The sequence below is a fragment of the Phymastichus coffea genome, unplaced genomic scaffold (assembly GCF_024137745.1).
Source record: "Phymastichus coffea isolate CEN01 unplaced genomic scaffold, Cenicafe_Pcof_1.1 PCOF00030, whole genome shotgun sequence".
NCBI classification, from domain to species: Eukaryota; Metazoa; Arthropoda; class Insecta; order Hymenoptera; family Eulophidae; genus Phymastichus; species Phymastichus coffea.
In genome coordinates this window covers 3,000,305-3,022,940 of record NW_026706841.1, presented here as the reverse complement: position 1 = coordinate 3,022,940, position 22,636 = coordinate 3,000,305, and the positions used below count along the sequence as shown (strand labels likewise).

The 22,636-nt window shown below is 40.0% G+C and overlaps 1 protein-coding gene across 7 annotated transcripts in view; it reads right to left on the bottom strand.

Moving 5' to 3' along the window:
• LOC131663055 (syndetin) overlaps positions 1-17,891 on the bottom strand; it is a 400,041-nt gene extending 382,150 nt beyond the window's left edge. For 6 of the 7 annotated variants that reach the window (XM_058933119.1, XM_058933124.1, XM_058933123.1 and 3 more), the window contains exon 1: positions 17,552-17,891. Coding sequence is in view for 1 of the 7 variants with exons in the window: in XM_058933123.1 (XP_058789106.1) it covers positions 17,552-17,554 (3 nt within the window). In the remaining 6 variants the exon portion in view is untranslated. The remainder of the gene's footprint in view (positions 1-17,551) is intronic. The other variant, XM_058933120.1, reaches the window with a different exon arrangement.
• Positions 17,892-22,636: the final 4,745 nt, after the last annotated feature.

The following is a 22,636-nucleotide window of genomic DNA, read 5'->3' as shown; positions in this document are numbered from 1 at the left end:
AATATCGAGGATTAAGGAAATCGGGGTTCAGAGTTTGGGGTTCCAGCGTGGCGGTGTAAACAGCTCGAGGGTCCAGGATTTTGAGGTTAAGAGTTAGGAGTTAGAGCGTGGCTAGGTAACCAGATCGAAGGTTGATAAAACTGGATTGTGGTAGTTTGGGATTCGAGCGTGGCAGGATAACCAGCTCGAAGGCTGATGAAAATGGGATGTAGGAGTTAGCGATTAGTACATGACATGGTAGCCAGCGTGAGGATTATGGAAATCGGGGTTCGGAGTTTCGGGTTACAGCGTGGCAGTGTCAACAGCTCGAGGGTTCAGGAATTTGGGGTTAAGAGTTAGGAGTTAGAGCGTGGCAGGGCAACCAGCTCGAGGGGTGATGAAATTGGGGTTTAATCATTCCGGGTTACAGCGTGGCTGGGTAACCAGCTCTAGGGCTGATGAAACTGGGATGTAGGAGTTAGGGATTAGTTCGTGACAGGGTAGTGAGGAGGAGGGTTAAGGAAATTGGCGTTCAGAGTTTGGGGATACAGCGTGGCAGGGTAACAAACTCGAGGGTTAAGGAAATCGGGGTTGAGAGTTTGGGGTTACAGCGTAGCAGTGTAAACAGCTCGAGGGTTCAGGAATTTCGGGTTAAGAGTACGGAGATAGGTGGAGGCATGGTAACTAGCTCGAGGGTTGATGAAATTGGGGTTTATGACTTCCGGGTTACAGCGTGACAGGGTAACCAGCTCTAGGGCTGATGAAACTGGGATGTAGGAGTTAGGGATTAGTTCGTGACAGGGTAGCGAGGAGGAGGGTTAAGGAAATAGGGGTTTAGAGTTTGGGGATACAGCGTGGCAGGGTAACAAACTCGAGGGTTAAGGAAATCGGGGTTGAGAGTTTGGGGTTACAGCGTAGCAGTGTAAACAGCTCGAGGGTATAGGAATTTCGGGTTAAGAGTACGGAGTTAGGTCGTGGCACGGTAACCATCTCGAGGGTTGATGAAATTGGGGTTTATGAATTCCGGGTTACAGCTTGGAAGGGTAACCAGCTCTAGGGCTGATGAAACTGGGATGTGGGAGTTAGGGATTAGTACATGACAGGGTTGCCAGCGTGAGGGTTAAGGAAATTGGGGTTAAGAATTTGGGGTTACAGCGTGACAGTGTAACCAGCTCGAGGGTTAAGGAAACTGGGATGTCGTAGTTTGGAGTTACAGCGTGGCAGGGTAACCAGCTCGAAGGTTGATGAAATTGGGGTGTAGGAGTTCGAGGTTCGAGCGTGGCAGGGTAACCAGCTCGAGTGCTAAAGAAACTGGGATGTGGGAGATAGGGATAAGAGCGTGGCAGGGTAGCCAGCGTGAGGGTTGTTGAAATAGGGGTTTATGAATTCCGGGTTACAGCGTGGCAGGGTAACCAGCTCGAGGGCTAATGAAACTGGAATGTGGGAGTTAGGGATTAGATCGTGGCTTGGTAGCCAGCGTGAGGGTTAATGTAATAGGGGTTAAGAGTTTTGGGATACAGCGTGGCGGGTAAAAAACTCGAGGGTTAAGGAAATCGAGGTTCAGAGTTTGGGGTTACAGCGTGGCAGTGTAAACAGCTCGAGGGTTCAGGAATTTGGGGTTAAGAGTTAGGAGTTAGAGCGTGGCAGGGCAACCAGCTCGAGGGGTGATGAAATTGGGGTTTAATCATTCCGGGATACAGCGTGGCTGGGTAACCAGCTCTAGGGCTGATGAAACTGGGATGTAGGAGTTAGGGATTAGTTCGTGACAGGGTAGCGAGGAGGAGGGTTAAGGAAATTGGCGTTCAGAGTTTGGGGATACAGCGTGGCAGGGTAACAAACTCGAGGGTTAAGGAAATCGGGGTTGAGAGTTTGGGGTTACAGCGTAGCAGTGTAAACAGCTCGAGGGTTCAGGAATTTCGGGTTAAGAGTACGGAGATAGGTGGAGGCATGGTAACTAGCTCGAGGGTTGATGAAATTGGGGTTTATGACTTCCGGGTTACAGCGTGGCAGGGTAACCAGCTCTAGGGCTGATGAAACTGGGATGTAGGAGTTAGGGATTAGTTCGTGACAGGGTAGCGAGGAGGAGGGTTAAGGAAATAGGGGTTTAGAGTTTGGAGATACAGCGTGGCAGGGTAACAAACTCGAGGGTTAAGGAAATCGGGGTTGAGAGTTTGGGGTTACAGCGTAGCAGTGTAAACAGCTCGAGGGTATAGGAATTTCGGGTTAAGAGTACGGAGTTAGGTCGTGGCACGGTAACCATCTCGAGGGTTGATGAAATTGGGGTTTAATCATTCCGGGTTACAGCGTGGCTGGGTAACCAGCTCTAGGGCTGATGAAACTGGGATGTAGGAATTAGGGATTAGTTCGTGACAGGGTAGCGAGGAGGAGGGTTAAGGAAATTGGCGTTCAGAGTTTGGGGATACAGCGTGGCAGGGTAACAAACTCGAGGGTTAAGGAAATCGGGGTTGAGAGTTTGGGGTTACAGCGTAGCAGTGTAAACAGCTCGAGGGTTCAGGAATTTCGGGTTAAGAGTACGGAGATAGGTGGAGGCATGGTAACTAGCTCGAGGGTTGATGAAATTGGGGTTTATGACTTCCGGGTTACAGCGTGGCAGGGTAACCAGCTCTAGGGCTGATGAAACTGGGATGTAGGAGTTAGGGATTAGTTCGTGACAGGGTAGCGAGGAGGAGGGTTAAGGAAATAGGGGTTTAGAGTTTGGGGATACAGCGTGGCAGGGTAACAAACTCGAGGGTTAAGGAAATCGGGGTTGAGAGTTTGGGGTTACAGCGTAGCAGTGTAAACAGCTCGAGGGTATAGGAATTTCGGGTTAAGAGTACGGAGTTAGGTCGTGGCACGGTAACCATCTCGAGGGTTGATGAAATTGGGGTTTAATCATTCCGGGTTACAGCGTGGCTGGGTAACCAGCTCTAGGGCTGATGAAACTGGGATGTAGGAATTAGGGATTAGTTCGTGACAGGGTAGCGAGGAGGAGGGTTAAGGAAATTGGCGTTCAGAGTTTGGGGATACAGCGTGGCAGGGTAACAAACTCGAGGGTTAAGGAAATCGGGGTTGAGAGTTTGGGGTTACAGCGTAGCAGTGTAAACAGCTCGAGGGTTCAGGAATTTCGGGTTAAGAGTACGGAGATAGGTGGAGGCATGGTAACTAGCTCGAGGGTTGATGAAATTGGGGTTTATGACTTCCGGGTTACAGCGTGGCAGGGTAACCAGCTCTAGGGCTGATGAAACTGGGATGTAGGAGTTAGGGATTAGTTCGTGACAGGGTAGCGAGGAGGAGGGTTAAGGAAATAGGGGTTTAGAGTTTGGGGATACAGCGTGGCAGGGTAACAAACTCGAGGGTTAAGGAAATCGGGGTTGAGAGTTTGGGGTTACAGCGTAGCAGTGTAAACAGCTCGAGGGTTCAGGAATTTCGGGTTAAGAGTACGGAGATAGGTGGAGGCATGGTAACTAGCTCGAGGGTTGATGAAATCGGGGTTCGGAGTTTCGGGTTACAGCGTGGCAGGGTAACCAGCTCTAGGGCTGATGAAACTGGGATGTTGGTGTTAGGGATTAGTACATGACAGGGTAGCCAGCATGAGGGTTAAGGAAATTGGCGTTCAGAGTTTGGGGATACAGCATGGCAGGGTAACAATATCGAGGATTAAGGAAATCGGGGTTCAGAGTTTGGGGTTCCAGCGTGGCAGGGCAACCATCTCGAGGGTTGATGAAATTGGGGTTTATAAATTCCGGGTTACAGCGTGGCAGGGTAACCAGCTCTAGGGCTGATGAACATGGGATGTGGGTGTTAGGGATTAGTACATGACAGGGTAGCCAGCATGAGGGTTAAGGAAATTGGCGTTCAGAGTTTGGGGTTACAACGTGGCAGGTCAACCAGCTTGAGGGTTGACGAAATTGCGGTTTATGAATTCTGGGTTACAGCGTGGCAGGGTAACCAGGTCGAGGGCTGATGAAACTGGGATGTGGGAGTTAGTTATTAGTACGTGACAGGGTAGCCAGCATGAGGGTTAAGGAAATTGGCGTTCAGAGTTTGGGGATACAGCGTGGCAGGGTAAGAATATCGAGGATTAAGGAAATCGGGATTCAGAGTTTGGGGTTACAGCGTGGCACGGTAACCAGCTCGAGGGTTGATGAAATTGCGTTGTGGTAGTTTGGGATTCGAGCGTGGCAGGGTAACCAGCTCGTGGGTAGATGAAATTGAGGTTGATGAATTCCGGGTTACAGCGTGGAAGGGTAACCAGCTCTAGGGCTGATGAAACTGGGATGTTGGTGTTAGGGATTAGAGCGTGTCAGGGTAGCCAACGTGAGGGTTAAGGAAATAAGGGTTAAGAGTTTGGGGATACAGCGTGGCAGGGTAACAAACTCGAGGGTTGAGGAAATCGGGGTTGAGAGTTTGGGGTTACAGCGTAGCAGTGTAAACAGCTCGAGGGTTCAGGAATTTCGGGTTAAGAGTACGGAGATAGGTGGAGGCATGGTAACTAGCTCGAGGGTTGATGAAATTGGGGTTTATGACTTCCGGGTTACAGCGTAGCAGGGTAACCAGCTCTAGGGCTGATGAAACTGGGATGTTGGTGTTAGGGATTAGAGCGTGTCAGGGTAGCCAGCGTGAGGGTTAAGGAAATTGGCGTTCAGAGTTTGGGGATACAGCATGGCAGGGTAACAATATCGAGGATTAAGGAAATCGGGGTTCAGAGTTTGGGGTTCCAGCGTGGCAGTGTAAACAGCTCGAGGGTCCAGGATTTCGAGGTTAAGAGTTAGGAGTTAGAGCGTGGCAGGGCAACCATCTCAAGGGTTGATGAAATTGGGGTTTATAAATTCCGGGTTACAGCGTGGCAGGGTAACCAGCTCTAGGGCTGATGAACATGGGATGTGGGTTTTAGGGATTAGTACATGACAGGGTAGCCAGCATGAGGGTAAAGGAAATTGGCGTTCAGAGTTTGGGGATACAGCATGGCAGGGTAACAATATCGAGGATTAAGGAAATCGGGGTTCAGAGTTTGGGGTTCCAGCGTGGCGGTGTAAACAGCTCGAGGGTCCAGGATTTTGAGGTTAAGAGTTAGGAGTTAGAGCGTGGCTAGGTAACCAGATCGAAGGTTGATAAAACTGGATTGTGGTAGTTTGGGATTCGAGCGTGGCAGGATAACCAGCTCGAAGGCTGATGAAAATGGGATGTAGGAATTAGCGATTAGTACATGACCTGGTAGCCAGCGTGAGGATTATGGAAATCGGGGTTCGGAGTTTCGGGTTACAGCGTGGCAGTGTCAACAGCTCGAGGGTTCAGGAATTTGGGGTTAAGAGTTAGGAGTTAGAGCGTGGCAGGGCAACCAGCTCGAGGGGTGATGAAATTGGGGTTTAATCATTCCGGGTTACAGCGTGGCTGGGTAACCAGCTCTAGGGCTGATGAAACTGGGATGTAGGAGTTAGGGATTAGTTCGTGACAGGGTAGCGAGGAGGAGGGTTAAGGAAATAGGGGTTTAGAGTTTGGGGATACAGCGTGGCAGGGTAACAAACTCGAGGGTTAAGGAAATCGGGGTTGAGAGTTTGGGGTTACAGCGTAGCAGTGTAAACAGCTCGAGGGTTCAGGAATTTCGGGTTAAGAGTACGGAGATAGGTGGAGGCATGGTAACTAGCTCGAGGGTTGATGAAATTGGGGTTTATGACTTCCGGGTTACAGCGTGGCAGGGTAACCAGCTCTAGGGCTGATGAAACTGGGATGTAGGAGTTAGGGATTAGTTCGTGACAGGGTAGCGAGGAGGAGGGTTAAGGAAATAGGGGTTTAGAGTTTGGGGATACAGCGTGGCAGGGTAACAAACTCGAGGGTTAAGGAAATCGGGGTTGAGAGTTTGGGGTTACAGCGTAGCAGTGTAAACAGCTCGAGGGTATAGGAATTTCGGGTTAAGAGTACGGAGTTAGGTCGTGGCACGGTAACCATCTCGAGGGTTGATGAAATTGGGGTTTATGAATTCCGGGTTACAGCTTGGAAGGGTAACCAGCTCTAGGGCTGATGAAACTGGGATGTGGGAGTTAGGGATTAGTACATGACAGGGTTGCCAGCGTGAGGGTTAAGGAAATTGGGGTTAAGAATTTGGGGTTACAGCGTGACAGTGTAACCAGCTCGAGGGTTAAGGAAACTGGGATGTCGTAGTTTGGAGTTACAGCGTGGCAGGGTAACCAGCTCGAAGGTTGATGAAATTGGGGTGTAGGAGTTCGAGGTTCGAGCGTGGCAGGGTAACCAGCTCGAGTGCTAAAGAAACTGGGATGTGGGAGATAGGGATAAGAGCGTGGCAGGGTAGCCAGCGTGAGGGTTGTTGAAATAGGGGTTTATGAATTCCGGGTTACAGCGTGGCAGGGTAACCAGCTCGAGGGCTAATGAAACTGGAATGTGGGAGTTAGGGATTAGATCGTGGCTTGGTAGCCAGCGTGAGGGTTAATGTAATAGGGGTTAAGAGTTTTGGGATACAGCGTGGCGGGTAAAAAACTCGAGGGTTAAGGAAATCGAGGTTCAGAGTTTGGGGTTACAGCGTGGCAGTGTAAACAGCTCGAGGGTTCAGGAATTTGGGGTTAAGAGTTAGGAGTTAGAGCGTGGCAGGGCAACCAGCTCGAGGGGTGATGAAATTGGGGTTTAATCATTCCGGGTTACAGCGTGGCTGGGTAACCAGCTCTAGGGCTGATGAAACTGGGATGTAGGAGTTAGGGATTAGTTCGTGACAGGGTAGCGAGGAGGAGGGTTAAGGAAATTGGCGTTCAGAGTTTGGGGATACAGCGTGGCAGGGTAACAAACTCGAGGGTTAAGGAAATCGGGGTTGAGAGTTTGGGGTTACAGCGTAGCAGTGTAAACAGCTCGAGGGTTGAGGAATTTCGGGTTAAGAGTACGGAGATAGGTGGAGGCATGGTAACTAGCTCGAGGGTTGATGAAATTGGGGTTTATGACTTCCGTGTTACAGCGTGGCAGGGTAACCAGCTCTAGGGCTGATGAAACTGGGATGTAGGAGTTAGGGATTAGTTCGTGACAGGGTAGCGAGGAGGAGGGTTAAGGAAATAGGGGTTTAGAGTTTGGGGATACAGCGTGGCAGGGTAACAAACTCGAGGGTTAAGGAAATCGGGGTTGAGAGTTTGGGGTTACAGCGTAGCAGTGTAAACAGCTCGAGGGTATAGGAATTTCGGGTTAAGAGTACGGAGTTAGGTCGTGGCACGGTAACCATCTCGAGGGTTGATGAAATTGGGGTTTATGAATTCCGGGTTACAGCTTGGAAGGGTAACCAGCTCTAGGGCTGATGAAACTGGGATGTGGGAGTTAGGGATTAGTACATGACAGGGTTGCCAGCGTGAGGGTTAAGGAAATTGGGGTTAAGAATTTGGGGTTACAGCGTGACAGTGTAACCAGCTCGAGGGTTAACGAAACTGGGATGTCGTAGTTTGGAGTTACAGCGTGGCAGGGTAACCAGCTCGAAGGTTGATGAAATTGGGGTGTAGGAGTTCGAGGTTCGAGCGTGGCAGGGTAACCAGCTCTAGGGCTGATGAAACTGGGATGTAGGAGTTAGGGATTAGTTCGTGACAGGGTAGCGAGGAGGAGGGTTAAGGAAATTGGCGTTCAGAGTTTGGGGATACAGCGTGGCAGGGTAACAAACTCGAGGGTTAAGGAAATCGGGGTTGAGAGTTTGGGGTTACAGCGTAGCAGTGTAAACAGCTCGAGGGTTCAGGAATTTCGGGTTAAGAGTACGGAGATAGGTGGAGGCATGGTAACTAGCTCGAGGGTTGATGAAATTGGGGTTTATGACTTCCGTGTTACAGCGTGGCAGGGTAACCAGCTCTAGGGCTGATGAAACTGGGATGTAGGAGTTAGGGATTAGTTCGTGACAGGGTAGCGAGGAGGAGGGTTAAGGAAATAGGGGTTTAGAGTTTGGGGATACAGCGTGGCAGGGTAACAAACTCGAGGGTTAAGGAAATCGGGGTTGAGAGTTTGGGGTTACAGCGTAGCAGTGTAAACAGCTCGAGGGTATAGGAATTTCGGGTTAAGAGTACGGAGTTAGGTCGTGGCACGGTAACCATCTCGAGGGTTGATGAAATTGGGGTTTATGAATTCCGGGTTACAGCTTGGAAGGGTAACCAGCTCTAGGGCTGATGAAACTGGGATGTGGGAGTTAGGGATTAGTACATGACAGGGTTGCCAGCGTGAGGGTTAAGGAAATTGGGGTTAAGAATTTGGGGTTACAGCGTGACAGTGTAACCAGCTCGAGGGTTAACGAAACTGGGATGTCGTAGTTTGGAGTTACAGCGTGGCAGGGTAACCAGCTCGAAGGTTGATGAAATTGGGGTGTAGGAGTTCGAGGTTCGAGCGTGGCAGGGTAACCAGCTCGAGTGCTAAAGAAACTGGGATGTGGGAGATAGGGATAAGAGCGTGGCAGGGTACCCAGCGTGAGGGTTGTTGAAATAGGGGTTTATGAATTCCGGGTTACAGCGTGGCAGGGTAACCAGCTCGAGGGCTAATGAAACTGGAATGTGGGAGTTAGGGATTAGATCGTGGCTTGGTAGCCAGCGTGAGGGTTAATGTAATAGGGGTTAAGAGTTTTGGGATACAGCGTGGCGGGTAAAAAACTCGAGGGTTAAGGAAATCGAGGTTCAGAGTTTGGGGTTACAGCGTGGCAGTGTAAACAGCTCGAAGGTTCAGGAATTTGAGGTTAAGAGGTCGGAGTTAGAGCGTGGCAGGGTAACGAGCTCGAGGGTTACGGAAATTTGACTGTAGGCATTCGGGGTTAGAGCCTGTCAGGGTAACCAGATCGAGGGTTAAGGAAATTGCGGTATATGAGTTTGGGGTTAAAGAGTGGCAGGTAACAAACTCGAGGGTTAAGGAAATCGGGGTTACAGCGTGGCAGTGACACTAGCTCGTGTGTTAAGGAAACTGTGGTTAAGAATTTGGTGTTACAGCGTGGCAGGGTAACCAGTTCGAAGGTTGGTGAAATTGGGATATAGGAATTTGAGGTTCGAGCGTGGCAGGGGAACCAACTCGAGTGTTAAGGAAATTGGGGTATATGAGTTTGGGGTTACAGCGTGGCAGTGTAACCAACAGGAGGTTTAAAGAAATTGGGGTTAAGAGTACGGAGTTAGATCGTGGAAGGGTAACCAGCTCTAGGGCTGATGAAACTGGGATGTGGGAGTTAGGGATTACTACATGACAGGGTTGCCAGCGTGAGGGCTAAGGAAATTGGGGTTAAGAGTTTGGGGTTACAGCGTGGCAGGGTAACCAGCTCGAAGGTTGATGAAATTGGGGTGTAGGAGTTCGAGGTTCGAGCGTGGCAGGGTAACCAGTTCGAGTGCTAAAGAAACTGGGATGTGGGAGATAGGGATAAGAGCGTGGCAGGGTAGCCAGCGTGAGGGATAAGGAAATAGGGATTAAGAGATTGGGGATACAACGTGGCAGGGTAACGAGCTCGAGGGTTGATGAAATAGGGGTTTATGAATTCCGGGTTACAGCGTGGCAGGGTAACCAGCTCGAGGGCTAATGAAACTGGAATGTGGGAGTTAGGGATTAGATCGTGGCTTGGTAGCCAGCGTGAGGGTTAATGTAATAGGGGTTAAGAGTTTTGGGATACAGCGTGGCGGGTAAAAAACTCGAGGGTTAAGGAAATCGAGGTTCAGAGTTTGGGGTTACAGCGTGGCAGTGTAAACAGCTCGAAGGTTCAGGAATTTGAGGTTAAGAGGTCGGAGTTAGAGCGTGGCAGGGTAACGAGCTCGAGGGTTACGGAAATTTGACTGTAGGCATTCGGGGTTAGAGCCTGTCAGGGTAACCAGATCGAGGGTTAAGGAAATTGCGGTATATGAGTTTGGGGTTAAAGAGTGGCAGGTAACAAACTCGAGGGTTAAGGAAATCGGGGTTACAGCGTGGCAGTGACACTAGCTCGTGTGTTAAGGAAACTGTGGTTAAGAATTTGGTGTTACAGCGTGGCAGGGTAACCAGTTCAAAGGTTGGTGAAATTGGGATATAGGAATTTGAGGTTCGAGCGTGGCAGGGTAACCAACTCGAGTGTTAAGGAAATTGGGGTATATGAGTTTGGGGTTACAGCGTGGCAGTGTAACCAACAGGAGGTTTAAAGAAATTGGGATTAAGAGTACGGAGTTAGATCGTGGAAGGGTAACAAGCTCTAGGGCTGATGAAACTGGGATGTGGGAGTTAGGGATTACTACATGACAGGGTTGCCAGCGTGAGGGCTAAGGAAATTGGGGTTAAGAGTTTGGGGTTACAGGGTGGCAGGGTAACAAACTCGAGGTTTAAGGAAACTGGGATGTCGTAGTTTGAAGTTACAGCGTGGCAGGGTAACCAGCTCGAAGGTTGATGAAATTGGGGTGTAGGAGTTCGAGGTTCGAGCGTGGCAGGGTAACCAGTTCGAGTGCTAAAGAAACTGGGATGTGGGAGTTAGGGATTAGATCGTGGCTTGGTAGCCAGCGTGAGGGTTAATGTAATAGGGGTTAAGAGTTTTGGGATACAGTGTGGCGGGTAACAAACTCGAGGGTTGAGGAAATCGAGGTTCAGAGTTTGGGGTTACAGCATGGCAGTGTAAACAGCTTGAAGGTTCAGAAATTTGAGGTTAAGAGGTCGGAGTTAGAGCGTGGCAGGGTAACGAGCTCGAGGGTTACGGAAATTTGGCTGTAGGAGTTCGGGGTTAGAGCCTGTCAGGGTAACCAGATCGAGGGTTAAGGAAATGGCGGTATATGAGTTTGGGGTTAAAGCGTGGCAGGTAACAAACTCGAGGGTTAAGGAAATTGGGGTTACAGCGTGGCAGTGATACTAGCTCGTGTGTTAAGGAAACTGTGGTTAAGAATTTGATGTTACAGCGCGGCAGGGTAACCAGTTCGATGGTTGGTGAAATTGGTATATAGGAATTTGAGGTTCGAGCGTGGCAGGGTAACCAACTCGAGTGTTAAGGAAATTGGGGTATATGAGTTTGGGGTTACAGCGTGGCAGGGTAACAAACTCGAGGGTTAAGGAAATCGGGGTTGAGAGTTTGGGGTTACAGCGCAGCAGTGTAAACAGCTCGAGGGTTCACGAATTTCGGGTTAAGAGTATGGAGTTAGATCGTGGCAGGGTAACCAGCTCGAGGGTTGATAAAATTGGGGTTTATGAATTCCGGGTTACAGCGTGGAAGGGTAACCAGCTCTAGGGCTGATGAAACTGGGATGTGGGAGTTAGTGATTACTACATGACAGGGTTGCCAGCGTGAGGGTTAAGGAAATTGGGGTTCAGATTTTGGGGATACAGCGTGGCAAGATAACATACTCGAGGATTAAGGAAATCGGGGTTCAGAGATTGGGGTTACAGCGTGGAAGTGTAAACAGCTCGAGGGTTCAGGAATTTGGAGTTGAGAGTTCGGAGTTAGAGCGTGGCAGGGTAACCAACTCGAGGGTTGATGAAACTGGGGTTTATGAATTCCGGGTTACAGCGTGGCAGGGTAACCAGCTCGAGTGCTAAAGAAACTGGGATGTGGGAGATAGGGATAAGAGCGTGGCAGGGTAGCCAGCGTGAGGGATAAGGAAATCGGGATTAAGAGATTGGGGATACAGCGTGGCAGGGTAACGAGCTCGAGTGTTGTTGAAATAGGGGTTTATGAATTCCGGGTTACAGCGTGGCAGGGTAACCAGCTCGAGGGCTAATGAAACTGGAATGTGGGACTTAGGGATTAGATCGTGGCTTGGTAGCCAGCGTGAGGGTTAATGTAATAGGGGTTAAGAGTTTTGGGATACAGCGTGGTTGGTAACAAACTCGAGGGTTAAGGAAATCGAGGTTCAGAGTTTGGGGTTACAGCGTGGCAGTGTAAACAGCTCGAAGGTTCAGGAGTTTGAGGTTAAGAGGTCGGAGTTAGAGCGTGGCAGGGTAACGAGCTCGAGGGTTACGGAAATTTGGCTGTAGGAATTCGGTTAGAGAGCCGTTGTTATCTTTCATGATGACACTAGTTGCTTGTAGTTTAATTTCACTTAAGTGTGCGTGAACAAAGTGATTAATTTTTGTTTTAATTAGAATCTCTGTTCCTCTATGAGCTTCAATAAGTGGCTATTTTTTGTTATGAACAGTGTAATTTGGAATACGTAGGTAGTTTTTCTTCGTAAAGAGTATTTATGGTATTAACACGATGTCAGTATCTTCGTAAATTAGAAATGTTTTTAAATATATGAGTCTCCGCATTAGTCCATTTGCGTTCCAGATATTTATTTTCAATGTATTCAATGTATTCACTGTTCTTTTGTTCACTAAAACCGTTAGCAGAATTAACAAAGGATCCATTCTTTGTATTAGTTTTTCCATAATATGTTCGAGTTTGCTTTTACTTACTTCTTTTATGTGTTTAATTACTTCTGGTTTGTTGCTTGATTGTCTTGATTCTTCTGTCATACTCTGTTCGTTTTGATTATCCGTTGCTTGGGCATATAATGTGTTTGGTCTAACTCTGTTTACATTTGTATTTAAATTAGGCTGAACTTGGTTGTTGTTTTAAATGACTAATTTTACTCTTAATCTGGTATATAATTTTTGTTGCAACTCATTACGAAATGGACATTCTTTATAACTTGCAGTGTGGTTAACTTTACAAATTGCATATGTTACTTCATTGATTTCTTCTCTAATTGGACATTCCTTAGTTTTATGGCTTTGTGCACATTTTACACATACTGCTCTTAAATAGCAGTAATTTTTAGTGTGACTGAATTGTTAGAAATTTTATTGTACTTTAAAGTGTAGCTGTCTTTTGCTATTATGTTTAGAACATTTACCAGTAGAGGTATATTATTGATGTAATAAGCAAATATTGGAGGTGCTTTATTTTTTATGACGTTTGCTTCCTTGGATTTTTCTGTATTTGGTTCATGGATTTGAGTTTCGTTATCATCTTGTTGCAGTATGGCAAATCTATTAACAAATTGGCTTAGTGCCAGTATTTTATTAGTTGCGTTTGCATTTCACTAGGAGTTTGATCTTATGGACAAGTACGCAGCCTTTTGTAATTTGCACGTTTTCACTTTTCGTACGGGGAATAAACGTCAGCATTCCAAGACGTTATTAACTTTTGAGGGGTAGATTTTATTTTGAAGTATATCATATTGTAGAGCAACTCTTAACCTATTAAGTCCTAAATGGACGATTTTTTTACTGTTTTCAATTAATTTTCTGATATGAAATCGGTCTTTAAAAAACTCAGGAGAGGATATTTCCGACGTAAAATTTTGTAGACTTTCGATCTACGCTTACAGAATTTTGAAAAAAATACATATTAACACACTTATAATTATTTATTTAACAAAAATGCAAAATTTTGAGTGAGAAAAATTCTTGTTTTCGAGTTAAATCTCAATATAGATCTTTATGACGCATAAAAGGCGTCTTCGAATCCTGGATATTAAGTTATAGGGGTAGGTTTTTTTAAATTTAACATAGCGACATTTAATATGACGGTTCAAAGAAGGAAATATTTTGCTACTTTTCGTATTTTTTCAAAAAATAATATTTTTTTTTTACCAATGTTCATCAAACTTCATGTATAGGATTTTTTTTGGGTCGCTGATTACAAATTTACAATCAAATTTTTAAAATTCAAAATGGCGGATCCAATATGGTAGTCGAAAATTACTAAAAGTCAGATTTTTATGAAAATTGATGTACAAGGGTTTTTCGGACACTGATTACGAATTAATTACTAAATTTTGAATATTCAAGATGGCAGATTCAATATAACGGCCGAAAATCCAAAAATGTTTTCAGTTTATATAGAAATCGGTACCCATAGGTCTTTTAAATCACTAAATAACAATTTGTAGTTAAATTTTCAAATAGCTAATATAAAGTTTTCTATCCTTTTATAATTTTCTAATCTAAAAAATGCATGTATAGGGGTGTTTTGGGCTTATGTCATGTATACAGTAACAGTTTTAAAGTTTCGAATTGTCAAAATCTAGAGTCATTAACATTTTCATGCTTTTGAATACCAAAATTAAAAAATGACTAAAAACTGAAAAATTATTTGGATTTTCAGCTTCCACAATGAATCAGTCATTTTTAATTTTCAAAATCTGATAATTAATTCGTAATCAGCGACCTAAAAAACCCCTGTACACCAAATTTCATAAAAATATTACATTTTTCGAAACTTCCGGTCGCCATATTGGATCCGCCATTGTCAAAATCTAATAATTAATTCGTAATTAGCGACCTAAAATACCGCTGTACACCAATTTTTATAAAAACCTTACATTTTTTGAAATTTTTGGCCGCCAAATTGGATCCGCTATCTTGAATTTTAAAAATCTGATTGTAAATTCGTAATCAGCGACGCAGAAAACCCTTATTCACGAAGTTTGATGAATATTGGTAAAAAAATATTGTTTTTCGTAAAACTACGAAAAGTAGCAAAAAATTTCCTTCTTTAAACCGCCGTATTGGATGCAGCCATGTTGAATTTCAAAAAATCTGTGACTGTCTCATGATTCGACCATCCACATCTAGATGGTATCGGCCAGCCACGAGCGGCAATAAATACGCTCACTGAATATATAAGTCCGCATAGCGATACGAGCAGCACTTCGAGCGTATGAGGCAGATGTTACCGGCCGTCGAGCCTTACTGACGAGTGCAGCCGGTAGCATCGGGACGAAACGCTTTCTACCTTACCAACCTCTCGAGTGTGAGCCTGGCTACCTCACACTACGACTAACCTTTTACACGAGACTCCTCGTTCACACACATACAAATACCAATACATCTATATCTCAAATATATAAATCTACACCTATAACTTAAAGTCTAGGATTCAAGGACGCCTTTTATGCAGACAATTTTACGTCGGAAATATCCTCTCCTAATTTTTTTGAAGACTGATTTCACATTCAGAAAATCAATTGAAAGCAGTAAAAAAAAATCGTCCACTTCGGACTGAATGGGTTAAGGAACAAGCATAATTTTTAATTTTGAAAAAATATTTAATAGGCCAAAAGTTATTAAAATTCAAAGTTAGCAAAAAAACGTCAAATTGTTGACCTTTAAAAATTAATAACTTTTTAAATATGCATTTTAGAGAAAAATGACAAGAAACCTTTTTTTCTCAAAATGAGCCAAATTATATAAAAAAAATAATTCGGGACGAAAAAATAATTTGTTCATAATTTGTTCCAACAATGTGATTTAAACAAAATTGACCGGGAATTCGGTAAAACACCCACGGCATTCGCATTTAGTGATCCCAAAATCACAAAGAACAACTATATAACCGCGTGCACTTCTCAAAAATGCTCAAGTGTCACTAGCGCCCGGACTAGTGGATTCTTACGTAAAAACTTACCTATAAGTTTTGATACTATGGAATATATATATATATATTGATAAGATCTTTGAAAAAAAAATATTACCAACAATAAATAATAAGCACATGCTTAATTTGTTTGACTTGGAGTTCAAAAAGGGGATTATATGTGTGTGCTCAAATGTTCTTTGCTCTTCATGAATGCGTATAGCATAAATACAAAAGCGTCCCTAACTTGCGAAACGAATCACTTAGGATTTCTAATTTGGCATTTTTTTTATCTACGAACAATGTAGAAACATATAACTGCTTTAGTTGATTTTGAATTCATTTTTGGACAACTTTTGTATGTGAGGAACAATGTGCAACTTTGTGCATGCTAGCCGAGCGACGAGAAAGGAAATACCTCCATCGAGACTGCTAGATGTTTCAATTGGATAGTCACTGAATATAGATTATTGAATAGCTGACCATTGAATCTTATTGAGGATTTCTATATAAAAAAGTTACAGGAATACAATGGAATCAATATAACAAAATCTGAATGTATTGTATGGCTGAGCATTGAATCTTATTGATAATTTCTACATCAAAAAGTTACTGGAATACAATGGAATCAATATAAAAAAATCTGAATGTATTGTATGGCTGACCATTGAATCTTATTCACGATTTCTACATTTAAAAGTTACAGGAATACAATGGAATCAATAGAACAAAATCTGAATGTAGCCCATTGAAAAAAAAGTGATTGCTTACATAAAATGTTAATAACTTGTGTAAAAAACAGTTTCTTTAGTTCATGATCATTTAAAAAATTCAAGATTTTAGGCATGTTTATAATAAAAGTACATCTTAATATCAGTAATGGTGACAAAGTCATTGACACTTAAAAATTTTAACTAAATTTATTTTAATTATTGATACCTTCAACGTAACTAATATTTTTTTTTCAATCTTTTCATATGATTGACAAATATTCCAATTTAAAAAAAAATTATTTCGATGCCAATTATCAACTTGCAAACTAGCTTAAACTAATAGTCATTGCATACAGTCAATCAGAACAAGATATGTTTAACATACAAAAACACCAGATGTATCCATATAGAAATGACCAAAAAATTAAATCTAATTTACAATGAACTATTTTTTTTGCTTCATTCAAAAAGATAATTCAATATTATACTTTTCCAACTACAAAAATATTTTATAATACAAACTAGAAGTATACTTATAATACAAAACTAGTCATAATATTTGTAATAATTCAGTTAATTAGATATTTGACATAAATTTGATATATGAAAACAAGTTAACTGAAACTTCAGTCAAACAAGTTTAACTGAAATTTTTCTCTGTCAATATTGATACATTCACGCAAATTATTAAGAACTCTATAAATAATAAAATCTTTCCAGTCGCAATAATAATATATCATAGCTAATGAATTGTAAAAATATACTAGTGAAATGAGAAACCAAGAACAGTAATCCATCATGAATGCATGAATAATCTGTGTTAATTTTCATTTTGTAAATTTAAGAAATTGACTATTCTATAAATAGATGATTGACATTTATGAAAAATTGAACAAAAATAATTATAAACATCTTGTACAATATTAATAATTATGTGTATTAAACAAACTTATCATTGCCTTTATTGAACTTTAAAGTCTCCATTGAGAAGTAATAAAAACCAAGTCACTTTTTTTCCAAAAATTTCCAACTCATTATAAAAATTAACTGTCTAATCCTATTTATCTCTCATAATTGTTGATTCTTAATAAACTATAAAAATCACAAGATCCAATTCAATCGATGAATGCTCAATTCTATGTTTGGATTTTCTGTAAAGTTTATTCATAACTATCAACTTAACGTTGCTGTAAGTTAATAATATATTGATAAAAAAGTTGAGTTTGATTGTATTCCAAATAAAATTTGTAGTTTCTTAAATATTTATATCGTTATAAAACACATCAAAAACAGTAAAAAAAGTTAATGTTTGAAATAATATTGAAAATCTTTCTTTAAAAAAACTATTGCTAATATCCCACAAATAAAAACCCACAAATTAAAATAACATTTTTAACAATGTATATTTTAACATCTTTCACTCCATGTTCGAAAAATGCAGTCACTTTAAATGAAAAATAAATATAGTATTATTATTGCTGTTCAAAGTTAAAAAGACTCGTATAAAGAGGTAGTATATGGAATTATCAATAAAATACTTCTTTTTCAAATAAGAATACATTTTTCTATCACCAACCATGCCAGTTATTAAAACTAAGCTACTTGAATCAGCAAGAATATATACTAACACCCTTTAAGTTAAGTCAATGTCGACATTACACATAACTGACAAACTGATAGTCCTTGAAAATTTCATCAGGGTGTACACAGAATGATTCGGCGGGTGTACACTGTACAGTGTCTAGTGATGGAAATATGGTGTTAACCATCCAATACTTTTTTTCCTAATCGTAACGCATCTAGGTCTCTTGTATAGTGATGTTCGATTATATTCGATTAATCGATAAGCATTCGATTATTTAACAAATTATTCGATTTTTTCGATTATTTTGAAACTCGATTATTACAGCTTTGTTTATTTTTTGGCCAATAATCGAATTGATCTGCGCTTTGTGCAATTTGTGTTTTGCGCATGCGTGCATATTATTCTCTCTATTTACATACGTTCGAATAGAAAAGAAATTTGTGACGGTTGAATGTGAGGTGAGAGTGAGACGTGAGCTGTCTAATAGGTAGAATCAAGAATGGATAACAATGATCATGATGTTTTCAACCCATTCGTCGAAGACAGACAAAATCAAAGTGCATAAAAAAATTTTATTTACATATTTACTACATTTAAGTTTAAAAATTTTATTGTTGTAGTAGGTTAATATATATAAATATGTATATTCAATAAAATTGTAAAAATAACTATAAACTTGAAATTTTTGTAATTGCAGAAGAACCGAGAAAGATGTCTATATGGTTTAAAATAAATAATTATCCTGAAGTTAAAGTTGATGATATATCCACTGGTCACTATGCCAGGATAAAAAGTATTTTGGAATATTTCCATATTATTATTACAATTTACATTCATAATAATTAAGTATTTGTATTCTAGAGTTCAATAAAGTGGCTTAAGACTATGTTCAAGGTAATTTGCTATACTTGTTGGAAGAAGGTGAAAAATTGAAATTTGTATTTAAGTCAATTGTTGGTATAGACTTGTAAGTATATTAATTGTGTTCTATATTCTTCTATCGTTCTATGAAAAATTTAATTAAATTAAACAATCTCACTTCCATCTTTTTCTATCTATCTAGTGTGAAAGTCTTGGAACCAATTGATGAGTTTACCGACGATGATGAAATGGAAACAAGACTGCTACCAGATGACATTTGTTATTGTTGCAAAGCTTGCCCAACATCAGATAGTCCTAGTCAAATTCGTATGCTTACAAAGTATTGTTATCATTATCTCTAATCGATAGAAATAGGCAAAATAGTTCTACTAAATATTATTGTTACAGCTGACTCCAATAACATGGGGAATTTAATCGATCATGGATGCAATATACAAGCTGTTACTTCAACAATTACTTCAAAAAATGAATCTCAATTGAGAACCGTACAAAGTATTTCAATGAAACAAAATCAACTCGGCACAAAAAATCCTTCAGATGCATGCGATCTACCATTACAGAGTAAAGAAAATACAAATTTTACTTTTAATACCTCTAGAAAGTCAAGGTAAATTGTATAAATTTTACTTAACAATTTATCATTAATATTTTCTGACGAAATAAATTATTTGTTTTAATCATAGAGTCGTCAGTTCTATCTGGTCACATTGTAAAAAAATTACTGAAAATAAAGTACAGTTTCTTTTGTGTCAACATTGTCAAGAGAAATTAAAATATCATAGAAATACTACGAATATAATAAAACATTTATCTGCAAAACATTCTTTGTTTTTTAATCAATCAACTAACCACAAATCATATAAAAAAACAAATTTACAAGTGGCAAAGAGGCCACGCTTTGATTCTGTAGGCTAAAAAACTACCAAATTACATATACAAATTATAAAATAACTAAATTTTATTTTACAGGATGAAGTTCAATCAACAAATATTCTTACTCCTTGTATTCAATCAGCATTTCAAAAAGTGACAAATTTTCAAGGTTTCGCTATAATAATACGACAGTTTATACGATTCAAACAAAGCTATTAACTTTCTATTATATTTACAGCTGGTGGTTCAAAGGATGATGAAATTACTAACACAGTTCTTTTCATGTTGTGTGAAGATCATATGCCTCTATGTGCAGTAGAAAAAGTTGGCTTGAAAACTCTTTTGAAAAAAGCATTTCCTCTGTACAAGGTACCATCTAGACACACAATAACAACTAGATTAGAGCAAAAGTATCAAGTTATGAAACCGAAATTACAAACTAAAATAAATAGTCTCAAAAGCTACTGTATCACAGCTGATAATTGGTCCGACAGAGCAAATCAGACACATATAGGTGTTACGCATCATTTCTTAGATAAGAACACATCAACATCTGAAAAGATATGTTTGGGTTGCATTCTATTGTATAAGGGTCATACAAGTGAGTATCTTGAAGAGTTAATGAGGAAAATTTTCAAAGAGTTCAAAATTGATATTGATAAAATTAGCGTAATGCTTACTGATGCTGGCGCGGCAATAAAAAAGGCCGCAATCAATATTGTTGGTAAAAAGCGTCATTTAGCATGCTTAGGACATGCGATATGTCATGTTTTACCAGAATCTGTAAAAGAATCTCTAAAATTAAACGAATTGATTAACAAAATTGGAACTATTGTCACACTTATCAAGAGAAGTAATAATGCTACTGCTAAGTTAAAGCAAAGCCAAGTAGACGATGATGATAATAAAAATGTCAAGACTATTGCAAATGCTCTAAAGCTAATAAATGATTACTTTACTAGGTGGTCATCAACAATCGATATGATCAATCGATATTTAGTCTTAGAACCTTACGTTTTCGTAGCAATGATTGCATGTAACCATCCTATAGATATATTAAGTAGAGACGAAGTGAAGATTCTTGCGGATGTTTTCAAAATCATGAAACCATTCAGAGATGTAATAAACAAAATAAGCGGGGATGTATATCCTACATGTAGTATTATTATTCCTCTTGTGCAAGTATTTGAAAATATTATTTCTAATTGCCATTTGGATACAGAAGTGAGAAAATCGTTCAAAGATACAGTTCAGAAACACATGAAAAAACGTTTTGAAGGTCTATAAAAAAATTTGATATTGGCTTGCTCAATGGTTCTAGATCCGAGGTTTAGAAAAAAAGAGAATTTTACTAACCCTATGGCATGTGTTGATGCTATAGTAGAAATTGACAATCAATTGAAACAGATGAAACAAGAGAGAAATAAAATAAAAGAGCAAGCAAGAAAAAGACAAGAAATTCAGGCCAATTCACATCAAAATATCAATCAGAATCTCGAAGGTATTAGTATTTGGGATGCCTATGATAAATTATATGAGCAGCAAATAGATGAAATTCTTCAGGTAAATCAATCTGGTTGGGAATTGTAGATCCACGCCTATCTTCAGTCGTCGAACATACCAAGAAAAGATAATATTTTTGATTTTTGGAAAAATCAAAAAAGAGATCACCCAGAGCTTAGCAAAATAGCATTGCAGCGTTTATCTCATCTTGCAACAACTCTTCCATCTGAACGCTTATTTTTTCAGGCTGGACTCATCAATAGATCTTATCGTAGTAAATTATCTGGTATGCATTTAAACATGCTCGTTTTTTTAAGTTCGTTCTCCGAAGTAGAGTGGAATTTGTAATTCTATAGTTTGGTGGTTGTGTGTTTGAAAGAGTTTATTTTCATTGTATAATAGTTAAAACCTTATTTATTTTCATGGGTATAATCAAAGGTGTATGTACTATAATCTCATTCTCAAACCTTCTTATTTGACTATTTATAATTACAGCATATTCTATCGATTTACTGTCGTCATCATTTGAATTCATAAAATTATTTAAAATCCTCTGTTTAGCACGAAATAAAAAATTGTTCATAGAATTAATGTATTTCTAATTTTTATATCATTTCATTGGTAATATGTTATTGCTTTGGCCAAAGTTCTATTAATCATGTACCTGTAGCTTTTACCATATTTCGACTATCATATATATAACTATTTATCTATTACTGTGTGGGTTTGTATGAGACTTGATTTACAAAAAATGCATGCTTAAAATGGTGATACAGTGTGTACTTTGACTTTTTCAATTTTTTAGTTGTATGGGTGAAATTTTTTCATTTTGTTTCAAACCATCTACAAGTAAGTACAATTACTAAAAATTAAAAAAGAAACTAGACTATTTAATTGATATTCTTAATCATAACAACGACAAAAAGACACCGATTTCAAATTTCGCGCATTTTTTATTACGTATTTTACCATAACGCTATAATCATACCCATAATCATTCTACAGGTGTTTATTGTCAAACTAAAGTCACAAGTGTAATCTAGGCCTGTAAGTGTAATCAATTTTAGCAATCGACAAATGAAAATTTGGAAATACATAATGTATATCTTTTATTTATTTTTATAAACTAGACAATATTAATCTAAAAAGAACATCATGATGAATAATGCAGGCCACGTTTACAATGAAATTGTTAATCACAATGGTAAAGTTATTAGTTTTTTAAATATCTAACATCAAAAAATAATTTAAATACAATTCGATACATATTTTTTTAGAGGCTGAAGATCCGAGAAGATTTACAATTTATTTTACTGTCAATTATAATTTAACTATTCATATTTCCAACGTACGACTGCAGCAGTATCTTCTACTAAAACATAATGACGAATATGCTGTTCAATATTGTGAAGTTTTTGACAAGAGAACTAATTCAAAGTTTATTTAAATCATTGGACGATGTTGAATATTTGCCATTTAAATTGTAAATGATTGAAATAAGCAATGACCTTTTAATAAATACCATCAGAACGTAATTTGCATTGTTCAATTGATCAGTAGTTCTTATTTCCTACTTATTTTTTTATTATAATATTGTTGCCATATATTTATAAGGGTTTTATTCTTTTTTTTAATTAAAACAACCATCGATTATTCATTTGATTAATCGATTATTTTCAAATAAAATCGATTATCAAGAATCGATTATTTTGGTAATTCGATTATTAGGAATCGAATACTTTTTCGAATAATCGAACAGTCTTGTATATTTGTGTCCATTCTTTTATTGTACCGTGTCCGAATTCCGCGTTTCAAGTT